The 13,742-nt window shown below is 37.8% G+C and overlaps 1 protein-coding gene across 3 annotated transcripts in view; it reads left to right on the top strand.

Annotated features, from left to right (window-relative positions):
- INPP4B (inositol polyphosphate-4-phosphatase type II B) overlaps positions 1-13,742 on the top strand; it is a 320,380-nt gene that overhangs the window by 235,862 nt on the left and 70,776 nt on the right. For all 3 annotated transcript variants that reach the window (XM_082050912.1, XM_082050914.1, XM_082050913.1), the window contains exons 17-18: positions 7,201-7,378; positions 12,155-12,367. In XM_082050912.1, the coding sequence (XP_081907038.1) occupies positions 7,201-7,378; positions 12,155-12,367 (391 nt within the window). The remainder of the gene's footprint in view (positions 1-7,200; positions 7,379-12,154; positions 12,368-13,742) is intronic.

Below are 13,742 nucleotides of genomic sequence, written 5' to 3'. Positions count from 1 at the left end.
CAGCACAGCCGCTCCTCATTTTCATTCACCCTTAACTGTGACTTGACTTAAACTGTGGAGACCTCTAAGTTGGTAGAGGATTGTATTCAGGAGCACTGGGTAAAGCTTTGTGCAGGTTTTATCAAGGCCTTTTATACCTCTTTCAAAGTGCCTATGCATCACCTCTGTTTGCCCTGCTTCTTAGACTTTTTTGCATCCCTCGGAAGCATCTGTGTTTTGGTGACTTTCAAGGATAGGATACCGCACCGTTATTCTGACAGTGCAGTGTTCTGTGTGTTTGTTCTCCTGGAAGAGCGAAAGTCTGTGTTTATGATGATGTGACTAGGGTCACTATGCTACTGTCCTGTCAGATAAGAAGAGACAGGCTAACAAACTTATGTCTGAGCACTTAAACCAGAGGACTGCAATTTCTAGCGAATCACTAACCAGACCTGAAGAAATGGTAATTTAGCGTATGAATTCCCATTAAATTGAAAGGAGGAAAATTGTAAAACTCATCTTCCCTTCTGTCTTTGAGGGCACCTCAGAGAAAGCTCCACTTTTTTTTTTTTTCTCTTCAACTAGAAGAACTTACAGGAGTTGAGAGACAGGAGAAAGCAAGTTCTGAATATAATCTTACTTATTTGAATATTCAAGAGTGGGTCTACTTTAAACAGACATATGAAAGGGCCATTCTTATTCTTACCACAGAGAAATTTCCTTTACTGTGGCAATGACAACTTTATTTTGTATGCATATGTTTGTTTAACTACATGAGTATGCTTTGAGGACAGATAGCATTTCTAGGGGCAGCTTTTACAATTTAAATTTTCTGTTTTACAACGGGAACAGCTTTTCTGAAGATTTGGTTGAGGGAAGAAATGGCACCTTGAGATATCAGTCAGAATATAAAATGAACAGGAAAAAAATTGCAGATTTAGCAGGTATTTCCTCTAGGCAAACTGAGTTAAAGACCTAGAGAAAGATGTGGGAAGAAATTATTTCTCAAGTCAGTCCCAGTAGCTTTCAAGACATTCTTGTTAATGCACATGACAGAATGCTTTGCATGCCTTTGACCTTCAGGATGATTATTAGAACAATTTATTGAAATATTAAACAGTGTCAGCGTATCATAAAATATTCCTTGCTCAAACACTTGTGGAATTAACAGACAGGAGGAGCTGTTAACTGGTAGCAAGGTTATATCACACCTTGCAAGAGCATAATTGCATTTCAGATTGCCAAAACCAAACAAGAGTGAAACATATGTTTTGTGAAAGTTTATCAAACAGAAGCATGTGGAAAATATGTATCTAAAGATAGGCTTGGCATATTTTCTATTGCGTAGAATATATTTTTTTGTGCAGACAAAAGAGGAGAAGGTATTATATAATAATATTTATTAAAATGCAGTGGTTTTGCAGTTCTTCTCTTGTTACGACCAAGGTAGGTATATTAAAGGGGAAAAAAAAAAAGGTAAATTTCTAAAAATATTGTCTCAAAAGGGAAAAAAGTATTTATTTCAGGTGAAAAACAGGACTTAGTGGTATATGATCAGAAGACAGGTCCACTGCTTTATAACCTGCTCAGAATCTGTACTGTTCTTTATCTCCACCAAAGAGAGAGGTAAAGGGCTTTACCAATTCAAACATCAGGTATGTCTGTAAGGCGTGACTCTAGTATGTCTGTCCCTTTAGTAGCTTGTAGTGAACTTTGTAAGACCAGTAAGAACAATGGATGCCTTTTTGAAATCTTGTTTAGGTGTGGTAGCACTTAAATTCAAATAAATGAAGTGTGATGGTTAAGGTGTGCTAACTCGTTGCAGGATATTCATTATCTGTATACGGTATATATTTATTTTAGAAATTTTTTGTGTGATGCTCTATTGGTTTGTTCTTTTTATTTTTTCTTTCTCTATTTCTAGCTAGAGAAGACAGTAAATCAGTTATTCAAATTCATTCTTCTGTTGGCCTGCTAGTAATAGATTGCTTCTTCTAGCAAATGGAAGGGCAAATTATTATTTTTAGAGCTCAGTTGTGCAGGAATGTTTAAGGCAGACATTCTGTAATTTATACCCGTAAAATGCCGCACTGCTTGAAATGTTTATAAATCTCTTTAAGGTACACCAAGGACTTTTTTCTTTTCTCATTGAAAATCTAATTTGATGATCTGTGCTTTAGCCAAAACACACAGACTTAAGATTATAAGATTTTTAATGCCCCAGAATTAACCATCAGGAAAACAGAGGTGTCCCGCAAGCTGCATTAGGTGCCATGATTCACTGTGGTATTGTGCACCATTTCTAGGAAGTTCTTTAGAAATGGTTCTGCTTTAAATTAGCACAAGCTTAAAGCTGAAATAGTACTGAAAAGATTTTTCTGATGATTGTTGTTTGGTGGTGGTGTTTTTTTGTTTGTTTGTTTTGTTTGGGTTTTTTTAGCCATAATAATTTGATTTGTGTTCAAATTGTCAAAAGGAACCTTTTTTTTGTCTGACAAAGCCTAGACTTTTGGTCAAGGTGCGAGTTGTGCTCCTTCACTAAAGTACCAGCCTTTTTATTAAAGCTGATATCTTCATTATTCCTGTTACCTGAATTTTATAACCTTCAAACCATTTCCATTCTCTGAGGAACCTGAAATGTTACTGTTTCACAGAAAATCCCAGAGATGTTGAAATAATAATGGTTTGTTTGACCAAATTTTAACCTTGATTCTCAAAGGGAAATCACAACCTGTCATGCATAACGCTTTTCACAGAGATGTTATTCTGTCCTCACTTGCCCCTTTTTTGTGTGTGTATGTGTGTATCTGTGTGTTTGTGAGAGAGATTTGATTTCATGGAGATGAACATTTTTGCTGGAAGTTTTGGTGAGAAACTGCCAAAGTTCGTGCTGTTCATTGAGACATGAAAATATCATCACAGTATGCTCCAGCTGCCAGGCTCTCTGCACAGAGTTGCCTGAAGCATTTCCTTAAGCAGGCAGAAATGAAAGGGGACTGGGGCTGGATAAAGAATCACAGAATGGTTGCGGTTGGAAGGGACCTCTGGACATCACCCAGTCCAACCCACCTGCTAAAGCAGGGTCATTCAAAGTAGACCGCACAGGAATGCGTCCAGGCAGGTTTTGAATGTCTCCAGAGAAGGAGAAGAAGGGAAGATGGAGTTGGGGGCGATGGCGTGCAAAGGTTAGAAAGGATTGTATGTTTTGGAGAGTAAGAAACTGTTTCGCCTGTATGGGCTCTGGGTGTGGCAAGAGGAGAATGGGTGGATCTGTGGCTTTGCCAGCCTTCTTGTAACGTGCCATTCAGCAGGCTGCCAGGAAATAGCTCCACCAAAAGGCATCTTTTAGCATCAGGCTAGTGGTGTGACACAATACCTTTTTTCTTCTAATATGAACCATGCTCAGTCACCCTGCATAAGTTTTTTCCCTGTGTTAAAGGCTACTTGAATTTTCCCAGCAGTATAAAGGTACTCTAAAATGATTTTGAAGAACTGTGGCAGGCTTTCCCTAGGTGTTCAGCCTTCCTGGAGTGAGTCTTCTCAGGAAGATTCACTGTGAGATTCATCTATGCCACAGTGGCATCTGTCCCACTTGGGTCTCTACAGGGCTGGTGAAGGGCATTGTGACTTTCCTTTTCACTGAAACTCATGCCCCATCACCAGTTGATGTAGTTATTTCAAGGGTCAGTTAGGAATGAAGAGGAAATAGAAAAGCAACAAGAGAAGCTCTGTGCGTGTACCCTTAGCTATTGCTTCTTGATAAGGATTTGTGGAGATTTGGACTTTGTAAGTAAAAATAGATTAGATAGAACTAATAACATGATCTCATTTTCCTCAGTATTCAAACTTTCTAAGTTTGCAAGGGAAACTTAAGGAAATTAAAAAATAAATAAATAAAATTTGAACTTCCTACCTCAGGTTTGTTTTCTGAACCTCAGCACTGATCATATGGTTTAGTTTCATTTCCCAATGCAGTGAATTGTCCTTTTTTTTTTTTTTTTAAATCAATTTATTTTTTATCATAACTTCCCGCTTTAGACAGAATACCTTCAATGCCTAAATAAGCCAATGAATTGGTGTCTTCATGAATGCACATAAGCTCAGGGTTATCTGGGAGTACATATTCTTGCTGTGTATGCTTTAACTGGATTCTTGATGTTAATGTCTGGTTTTGACTGTGAAAAATGTGAGGTCAAATGTTCATTGTTGAAAGATTTTAACCCAGTCCCAGATGGTGACAATTTAACTCAGTCACACAAATGACTCAGTTAACAGCAGGAGTGGAGTTACCAGATCTGAGTGTCATTAAAAATTAGACATTTAGCATATTGCAGTATTTCTTCTCAGGCAAAAACTTTGTTAAAATTGCAGATGTAGTCAATGTAATCTTTATTCAAATTACATGACAATGTCATTAAAGCAATTTTAAAACTGAAATGACCACTGACAGCCATGTGTACCTTGTTAATGATGGTGCCAATATATGGAAGTGATTAAGTGTGATTTTATATGCTTAGTGAAAGCTTTGAAACTTAACCCAGAAGACATTATTATAGACTTTTTCAAAAGGCACATGACCAAGAATATATTTTACATATCAAAGGTAGATTTTCATAGTGCCGCTGATTTCCACACTGGGACCTACCCGTGGGGCCTTTTCCTTAATGCAAAAGTTTATTCTTATCTGTAATTCTCTTAATCTACTTTCTGCATTAGAACATCGGTAAAACATTTCTCTATATGGGCAGCTGCTTCTTCTAAGTACCATAACTATGTGTGGCAGCAAGCTCTAAAAATAGTTATTTATAAGGAAACTCATTTCAGTGAATTGGAAGTAGTAATGTCTTTTTATGAATGGTAAGGCCACAGAAAATCTCAGCCTAGCCGTAGATGCAACAGTGTCGAGATGCAACAAATGGAAACATTAGATAGTCCCAAACATGTTGTTTCTGAAAAGTATTTACTTTCTTGGGGTGAGGATGTAAGTTGTCCACAAATTCTGAATCTTTGGAATCATCTCATTCTTTTTGGGGTTCGTGAAATTTTAAAGTTAGCCGAATAATGAGGCCTGATAGAACACTTCATTCTGAAGAAAGAGTCGTTCTCTCTTCACTATTTCCTGTATTTAAAAGACATGATTGACTTTTTAGAATGAGAACTACCGACAGGTTAAGTATCTCTCTTCCTTTTTTCTTTTCTTATGGCATTGTCTGTAGCTTTTCTGCTGCAATATTCAGTGAAGCTTAGTGCTGTGGGAGACCAGTGAAAAAGATGTGGGAATTAAAGGCTGAGGGGAGTCCAGGGAGGGTGTTTGTGCCTGGAGAGCTCAATAACAGTGTTAGCCAGATCCAGCATGCAAAAAGGCTGGTTGGTGAAGGGAGGGAGAAGCCTGAAGGGGAATTAGAGAAGATTAATCAGTGCTGTGTAGTATCAAGACTTCTAAGATTATGTCTTCACTACAATTAATATAGACTATTTCTCTGTGTCCCTGCCCTGTCTACTGAGCCTGACAGGTTGAGAGTTGCAGTGGATGGAGAGAAAGATCTGGCTTGAGAAGGTCATTTCGCCGATGACGTTGCCACCTTGAAGGCAGAGCTGTGGTCATCTCCTAATTTCTCAAAGGGACAGGGCTTTTTTTGCACAATTAATTAGGAGAGACAGTTTATACAATTCATTTTGCTGAAATATTCAGAATTCTGACCTTGAGACTCAGCAGTCTAGCAAATCATGTAGCAGACTGTGAGGAGACGTAGTAATTTTGGTGTGACTGGCAGCATAACTGATCATGGCAAAGTTTCGCTGACTCGGAGGCATTGGTGAAAGGCAGAAAAATAGGATAGGATATTGTGGAATTTGGGACTGTAACTCAGTAAAGTATCTAAGCAAGAGATTTAATTTTAAGATGGCTTGAATCTGTACTTATTTACCAAAAGACTTAAGCCTTTTAGGCTTTATGGAAGTTACTTATTTGGACTTTTGAATGTGTGTATGTCCTTTACTGCATTAAGTTTTCTTTCTAATTTGTAGAAAACTGATAAGGAGGAAGTGGAAGGGACACTAGAAGTCACAAAGGGGAAATGGGGGAGTGAAGAGATCTGGAAAAAGACTGAAATGAAAAGCAATGCGTGAAGTTCAAAGGATTGCACAAGTTTTAAAATTCAGATCTTGATAGGTGAAATTTAGGAAGAAATTAAATCAGTGGGGAAAGGGTGGAAGAGGCTGAAGGATGTACGGTGAAAAGACGTAAGAGGAAAGAAGGGAGATGCATACGGAAGCAATGAGGGAGTATGTACGTTGCTCTGGCACTGTTTTTTACCTGTGTTAACATTACAGGTTCATCTGAAACTGCAAAAGATTTTGGTTAGTTTTTCTGAAAGACTGAAGCAGGGCTTTATAAAGGGAAGGACTGCGTACAAGAGTTTTAGGTGGGGAGATGTATACTACAGTGAAGAGCTAATAGTGTGTGCGTGCTGGTTAAAACGGGTTTTTGAATGATAACATAAAAGGATATTGTGTGCTTAGTAGGTGTTGGAGAAAAAAACAGGAGAAGTCTTCAAAAAGACAAGAAGTAATGCAAAAGAATGGCAGTAGTTTGTGAAGAGTTAAAAGGAAATTAGTAAGTCTGCAGTATGCCATTTGTGTGGTTTTATAGTAATTAATTCCCACACCCTATTTTTCTGTCTTTCCTTGAAGATTAGACATGTGGCTTTTATTAGACCTAACTCTGGTTATCACCACTTCCTGGACATCACTGGTGGTAATCAAATTGCAGTCTGGGCCTCTGATCGATTAAACATTAATGACCCATTTCGAAGGGTGTAGTGAGGTATAATAATTAATAATGTGGTGGGGAGCTCAGTGGAAAGATAAGGAGCCTTGTGCTCTTTGTGATCATTATCTGACCTGGTCAAACCTGTAGTTTCTCCAGAAAAAAATAAATAAAAATCTGCTTTTCTTACGTTAAGACCAATCACTGAAAGGGATGATTAGGTTGAACAGTACTGCGTGGTGTGCCTGGTGGTCTGCAGTCCATTGTCCTCTACTGTTCAAGCACGGATTTGTTTTTACACTTGAAGGACAGAGCATTTCTAATGATATCAGTAAAGTGTAGGTGTCTGACATTTTTTACAGTACTAGCAGTAAGGTCTTTAGCACATTAAACATTGTTATTAATAGCATAAATGATTTTGGCATTTTGTGACTCTTTCTCTGTGGTTACAGTACTGGATACCAGTGTATTTACTATTCACCTGAAAACACAGCCAAGGCAAAAGAAGTTCTCAGCAACATCAATCATCTACAGCCTCTCATATCAAGCCATGCAGACCTGCTGCTTAATTCTGCAAGCCAACATTCTCCAGACAGCTTGAAGAATTCTTTAAAGATGCTTTCAGAAAAAGTAAGATTCAAATCTTTACTGCAATGGAAAGTGGATTAATCAAGTCTCCAACTGCTGGTTTTTTTCCTGCATAAATTGACTTTCGTAGCATCAGGAAATGTTAAATAAGCTCTACTAAAATAAGCTTCAAAATGTTGCTATCAGAATAATAATATTATTTAGCGTTTCTGTAGGCTTTCCATGTAGAGAATTAATGAAATCTATAAAGTTTGTCTTTATTTGAAGGTATAATTAATTTAATTTCATGTGTCTCTGTTATCCTCTAGCGGCCAAATACTGGGATTTATCAAAAATAGATTACTGTAAATAATTTTGTGGAGTGATAAACAGTTATTTTCTTTCTCCGATACTTCAAGCTACTGCTTGTGGGAGGTAGTTGAAGGCAGGTTTGTGGATAAGGTTTAGAATAATAGTGTGATGCAGTCTGGAAGAAGCAGCTAGGAAGTTGGAGCCAGGATGTCTCAAATTTTAATCCTCTTTCTCCTATTATATTCCTCTGGAGCTGCAGGCTGTTCCTCATCTAAATTACTTTAGCTCTAAACTAAGGAAGATAATATTTTCCACCTGTCTCACAGAGTGATATTGGAGATTAGCTAAAGTCTGAAGTACTTTTAAGCATATGCCATCCTATAAAAATATTAAGCACTATAGCTCTGACCAGAGGGGTTGAAAAAGGTTTCCCATTGCTTCATGGGCTGCACCTTCTGTAATAAGGCTTAATAACACTATCAATAATCATTTCAATATATCTTCAGCTATTGGGAACTGGTAACCCCTGTGGTCTCTTGAGCACTATTATCCCAGCAGTACATTGTTCAATGGGAGAGTTTCATATCTGAATATTGAACTTGGCCACATACTGTGAAGGAATTGCATTGGAGCCACAGGGGGGAGATAAATGTTGCTCTCAGTTACAGACGTGTAAATCCACAGTAACTTTGAGAACATTGGAGTCACTGTGAATGTCAGGGGTATATAGGAAAGTAGAATTCAGCCTGGAAATGAAAGGGAGGATTCGGGGGGGGGCATGGGTTGTGGCAATTATAGTGTGCCTTTCTATGTGGTGCTGAAGGGAGGCCCTTTATAGCTGCATGTAGAAAACGTGGAGCTGTTCTGTTGGCAGTTAGTTTGAGGGAAAATGCATGTGCAAGTAAAGCAAGCCAAACAAGTGTCCTGAAGATTCAAGACCGGGTTGTGAAGGAATTTGTAAATTAGCTATAACCTTTTGCTTTGCCCTTCCCACCTTTGCCTGTCTGGACAGGAGGAGTGGATGATTTTGGAGGGTCTGCAGGCAGCTGAGATACCAACCCTCTGCTGGGACCATGGCCTGTTGCAGAGTCTGACTACACAAAAGGGCTAAACAAGCTAATCCATTCACTTTGTAAAAGTCACAGATATTTTCAGTTTCTAGCTGGTGATTTAGTTGTGCATGTTCATATTGACTTTTCGGGGACAGGATTAAATTGCTGGTTAGTTATGAGCACAAGTTCCCTGACATAGCCCACCTGACAGCCCATAGTTTCCATCTAACGTCCGCCTTTTTCTTGGAAGAGATGAATCCAGTTGTCTGAACAACAACTGCTGCCTGAAGGGTGGAATATCTGCCTCCCTGTCTATTGCCAAATTTACGCAGCGGAGAAAAAATTACAATTGAGAGAGGGGTGAGACCATTGCTGAGGAAACTCATGTGGCGGGACAGCTGCTTGTACAGAAGGGAAGAGAATTGGGGAGAAAAGGCAAGACCAAGATAGAACTTCAGGGAAGAACAATATTAAGTTTCAAAAACACAAATTGAGGGAACTCACATGGTGCTCCAGTTAGATCCCCCATACAAAGAATCATCTCAAGGTCCTAAAATAACGCATCTGTTTATCCAGTCTGGTGCAGTACAGGACTAGCAGAAAGCCCCTGGTTATACTTAAGGTAGGTTGACATGCTCTTCTGGATAGAATTACGTGATGCCTACTTGTATTCTTGAGGTGTTTCTGCTCTCCTACCTTTTGCATACTTTTTATATGTAAGAAAAGAAATGTTCTGCTACATTTTAAATGGATAGAAATTTAGAAATTAAACAGCTTTTGAAGCAGTCATAAAAATTATTTGCTTGGTGATTAAATTCCTCAGGTATATTAAAAAGCATATAACTTTTTATTTTAAGATGATGTTAAGATTGATATGTAGAACAATTCTTTCTAAAAACATTAGGCAGCAGTGTGTATATCTGAGCTATCGATAATGTGAATTACAGTTAAATACTTGTGTTAGAAATGGAAGGACTGGCTGCATGCATTTAAAGTGGAAAATGAAATAAAATAATTCTACTGCTACTTCTTATATTGAGCTTATTTTCTCATATTAAGCATGGTTTTCCTTCTCCATGTATGATTTGCAATTTACTGTAGTGTGTTCCTGAGACTAACCTTTTATCAGCACTCTCTGTTAATTGATTAAGGAAGCCTTTAGCTGTCAACAAGTCTATCAGCATTTGCAGCTTGCAGAAGGCTTGATAATTTCATTTCCCAGCTCTGCCTATCTTTGTTTGCAGAAATATTCTTGAGTCAAATATCTTAAAGAATTTGCAAAGTTTTCATTTCTTTGCATATACTTGTTATGTGATTTCAATACAATTTTCTAAATAGTGATGTTCTGCAAATTTAGCTGTACTGAGCTGTAAGAAAATGTAGTTAAAATGTAGACTGTTGTTAAACTAATGGGATCTTTTGATGGGATTTAATTACAGAAGCATTTTATTCTCTATACAAAAAAAGAGGTCCACTTCCACGTCAGTTTGCTTTTTTAATATTTTTCCCTATTAAATATTTATATTGAAATTAAATTACTTAAACTTTTCGGATATTTACCTAATATACATTGCAGTCATAGTGGCCATTCCTCACTTCAAGTTTTGCAATACTACAACTTTCTAAAATGGAAAGCCCTTTTCAGTTCACTGCACCTGATCCAGGGACCTGAAATGATTTCAAGCAGACTTTAGAGGGGGGACGGGGATACCAAAACCTCAGCAAAACCTTGAGGTTGTCTTTTCTAAGGACAGACAAGTAGTGTGGACTCTCTTGATATTGAATTGTAGAACAGTCTTTGAGAGAAGCTCTGCTGTTAACTATGCAAGAAAAGAGGACTCTGCAAGACATACTCTGCCTCTTCTTTATGGAAGATTGGTAGGGTTTGCTAGCAATGTTCTCCAAAGACTCTCTGAGCATGCACCATGTGAAGGCTGGAATGTAGAAAACGTAAATTCTCCTATAGTGCAGTTCAGGACTACTATGAGGCAGTTCTGAAGAGCTACAAATGAGAAAATAATGTCTTGTTTAGCACCCTTTCCCTCAGGCACCAAGATAGTAAGGAGACAGGAGGAGTCTGGTAAAATAGCCAGGGAGGCAAATAGTGTTGCCAAGCCTAATCACTGAAGAATCCCAAATCAGGTCTGAAAGAAGTCCTGATGCTGGTTTAAAAAAAATCATAGCTTAAATATCCGTAAGGTTCTTATTTTCCAGACTTTTGAGTTTTATTATATTTGCAGCAAATTTTCAGCCTTTCTATGTGCAACCATTAAGGATCAAAAATGGCTTTTTCCTCAACGTCATGAAGATGGCAAAAAGCAGAAACTTCTCAAGCAGGTGCCTAACCTCAGTGGCTGGAGCTTTAAGAAAATCATCAATTATTTAGAGCATTGTGCTCTAAATGTCAGTGGACTTTTGTGGGAGTGTTGAGGCAGAAAAGCAAGGAAGATGAGTGGGAGCAGAAGCATACAAAAGGGAAGCAAGTACTAGCAAAAAGGAATGGGCTAAGAGCAGAAGCAAGAAGTGCAGAAAACGGGAGACAGCTTTCCAGGAAGGTAGATGCTGAAACTTTAAAAACTTGTTTCTTTGTGGGTTTTTTGCTTCTTGACCAGGTTTTACATAAGAAACATGAAAGGGCTGAATGAAGCTTGGCTGGACAACCTTTATTTCTAGCATTTCCAAGCTTTGTGTGACTACTTGTTTGGGCTAGTTGCTCTGACCCTTGTCTATGTACTTTTCCACATGCCTGTTTAATTAAGATTGCATTCACAAAAGCAGTTCAGCATCTGAATCTGCACATGACAATCCAGTATGTTCTGGGTAGGTAAATCCCACTGAGTTGTGATAATTAAATTTGGGTATTTAGGATTTTAAAAAATGATACATTGATTAAATAACATCTTCAGAGATACTGGAAAAACTACTTCGAGGTTTGCTTTAAATAAAATAAAGCTAGAAATCAGGTGTCATCACCTGACCCGATATCAGGGCTGATATCTACAGGTGCCAAAATTCATCTCTGGAAACACTGCTTTTGCAGAGACTGCAATCTCAGCAGTGTAGAGCAGTGTGTTTTTCTTTAAGGTGATCCTTAAATTTGTTAATCATGTTTTTTTCTGACACTTATTTTGAAATTATTGAGCAGTGGTTGGATACTCTTGGTTCTTGTAGGGCCTCGTCTCTGCAGGTATAACTTGGAACTCTGGTTTAGGATTGTGTGAAAATATTACAGTCTTTGTGATAGATTCTGTGCTTTTGTGTTAATCCTTAGAACAATGGGATCGTAGAATGTGATTATGTCCCCAAAACCCTTGAATTGTTCCTTATCGGTCTACTTTGTTTCCTACCTCTTAGGCAGACCTGAAACAAATATCCGCTCTGCCTAAGGGTAATTCAGTGTTATAATAGCTGTGTTGCAGTATTGCATTATTTGGTCTAACCTTTTCATTTTTTTTTTTTTTTCCTTTTTCCTTAGACAGAGTTATTTGTGCACGCGTTTAAGGATCAGCTGGTCAGAAGTGCCCTTTTAGCACTGTACACAGCCCGACCTGGCTGTGTCCTCAAGAAACCAGCTGTGCCTAGAAGCAGTGCAGAAGAGGGGGGTGATGCACAGCCTCGGGATCATCCTTCCCAGGTGAAAAGACAGGACTCAATACCCCATCATTCTGAGTACGACGAGGAAGAGTGGGTAAGTTGTCAATTGGTTGGTATTCAAGCCTTAACCCTCCAAATCAGCATTAAAAAAATGCAAGCCCTAATGTCCATTGTCACATGTTATTGTGGCCGGGGCGGGGAGAGGAGGAGTGAAAAACTGTGAAATAATTTTTTTCAGATGCATTGTATATTTTGAAACTAGCTTGACAGAATTTTCTTTAGCAGAGTGTGCTTCTCTGTGACTGCTTGATTGTGCGTATGACAGTGAAGATGATGAACATCTTCTTGCCCAGACAGGAAAATAGTCTTTCTCTGCTCTTGAGTTTTTTGCTAGTTAGGCAGAATCAAGGAGACTGGAACAGCAAACACTCTTATAAAGGAATGTTTTTTTCCCTCTCTTTTCCCAAGACTGAATATAAATAGTTTAAACACACATGAATTCACTCTCAGCAAAAAAAAAGCTGCTTTCCCTTAGACTCTGTTCTTAGAAGATGTATAAGATTGTATAAAAGAATTAAACCTGGCTTTTAGCATTCTTAGCATGTATTTCTTTCAAAGATATGTATTATTTATATGGCTGATATTTTGTAAATTGATTATTTTGGTGGATGTGTGCATAATAGATCTGTTTATTTGTCATATACACCCTGAACTCAAGCTATTTTTATTCAGTTCATCACTGTATTCTTACAAATATAAAGGATGCCAGCATATTAATCCCTATTGTGAATAATTAATAAAGTGTGTGAGCTACAGTACCTTACACCTGAACTGTAATTTTTATCCATACCACAAATAAAGGAAGAAGAATATATTTCTTCTAGAGAAAAGACAATTATCTCCAACTTCATGCATTAAGTAGTCATGAGCTTGAAACAATAAATAACTGGTTCTTTTATTTGTCTTCTGGGTTTAGAGCCTTGAATTCATGTTTTCAAGTTTTCTCAACAACCTGAGGAGCTAGAATTGTTGTTCTTTCCTTGAAATGAAAGCCAAAATGTTTGTTCCCAGCTGTTGAAACACTCAGAAAAATAAATATCACAATAGATTTGATAAAAGGGAGAAATTTTTGCACTGGCAAAATGGCTTTTTTTCTTCAAGTTGTACTTTAATTTAGTACTTCTGTCTCTACAGAGAAGGTAGCTTTACTATATTGCATTAGTGGTGTTGGTGTTTGTATGTTTTTTAATTTATTTCTGCCAGGTTCTTGGCCCTCATCTCTTAAAATTTTCAAGCACATAAGTTTAAAGTGTATCCATATTTTCTGCTGAATTAGTAAGATTACCCGTTTGATTAAAATGAAGTGTATCTTTAAGTATTTTCTGAGTTAAATTGAGTCAGAGTCACTGAGACAGTATAAATCTTAGAGAAATGTTTTTTTTTCTAAATTTGAAACATTAGGCTTCCAT

The sequence above is a fragment of the Streptopelia decaocto genome (assembly GCF_964273445.1).
Source record: "Streptopelia decaocto genome assembly, chromosome: 4".
Taxonomy (NCBI): Eukaryota; Metazoa; Chordata; class Aves; order Columbiformes; family Columbidae; genus Streptopelia; species Streptopelia decaocto.
This window is presented reverse-complemented; position numbering and strand designations above follow the sequence as displayed.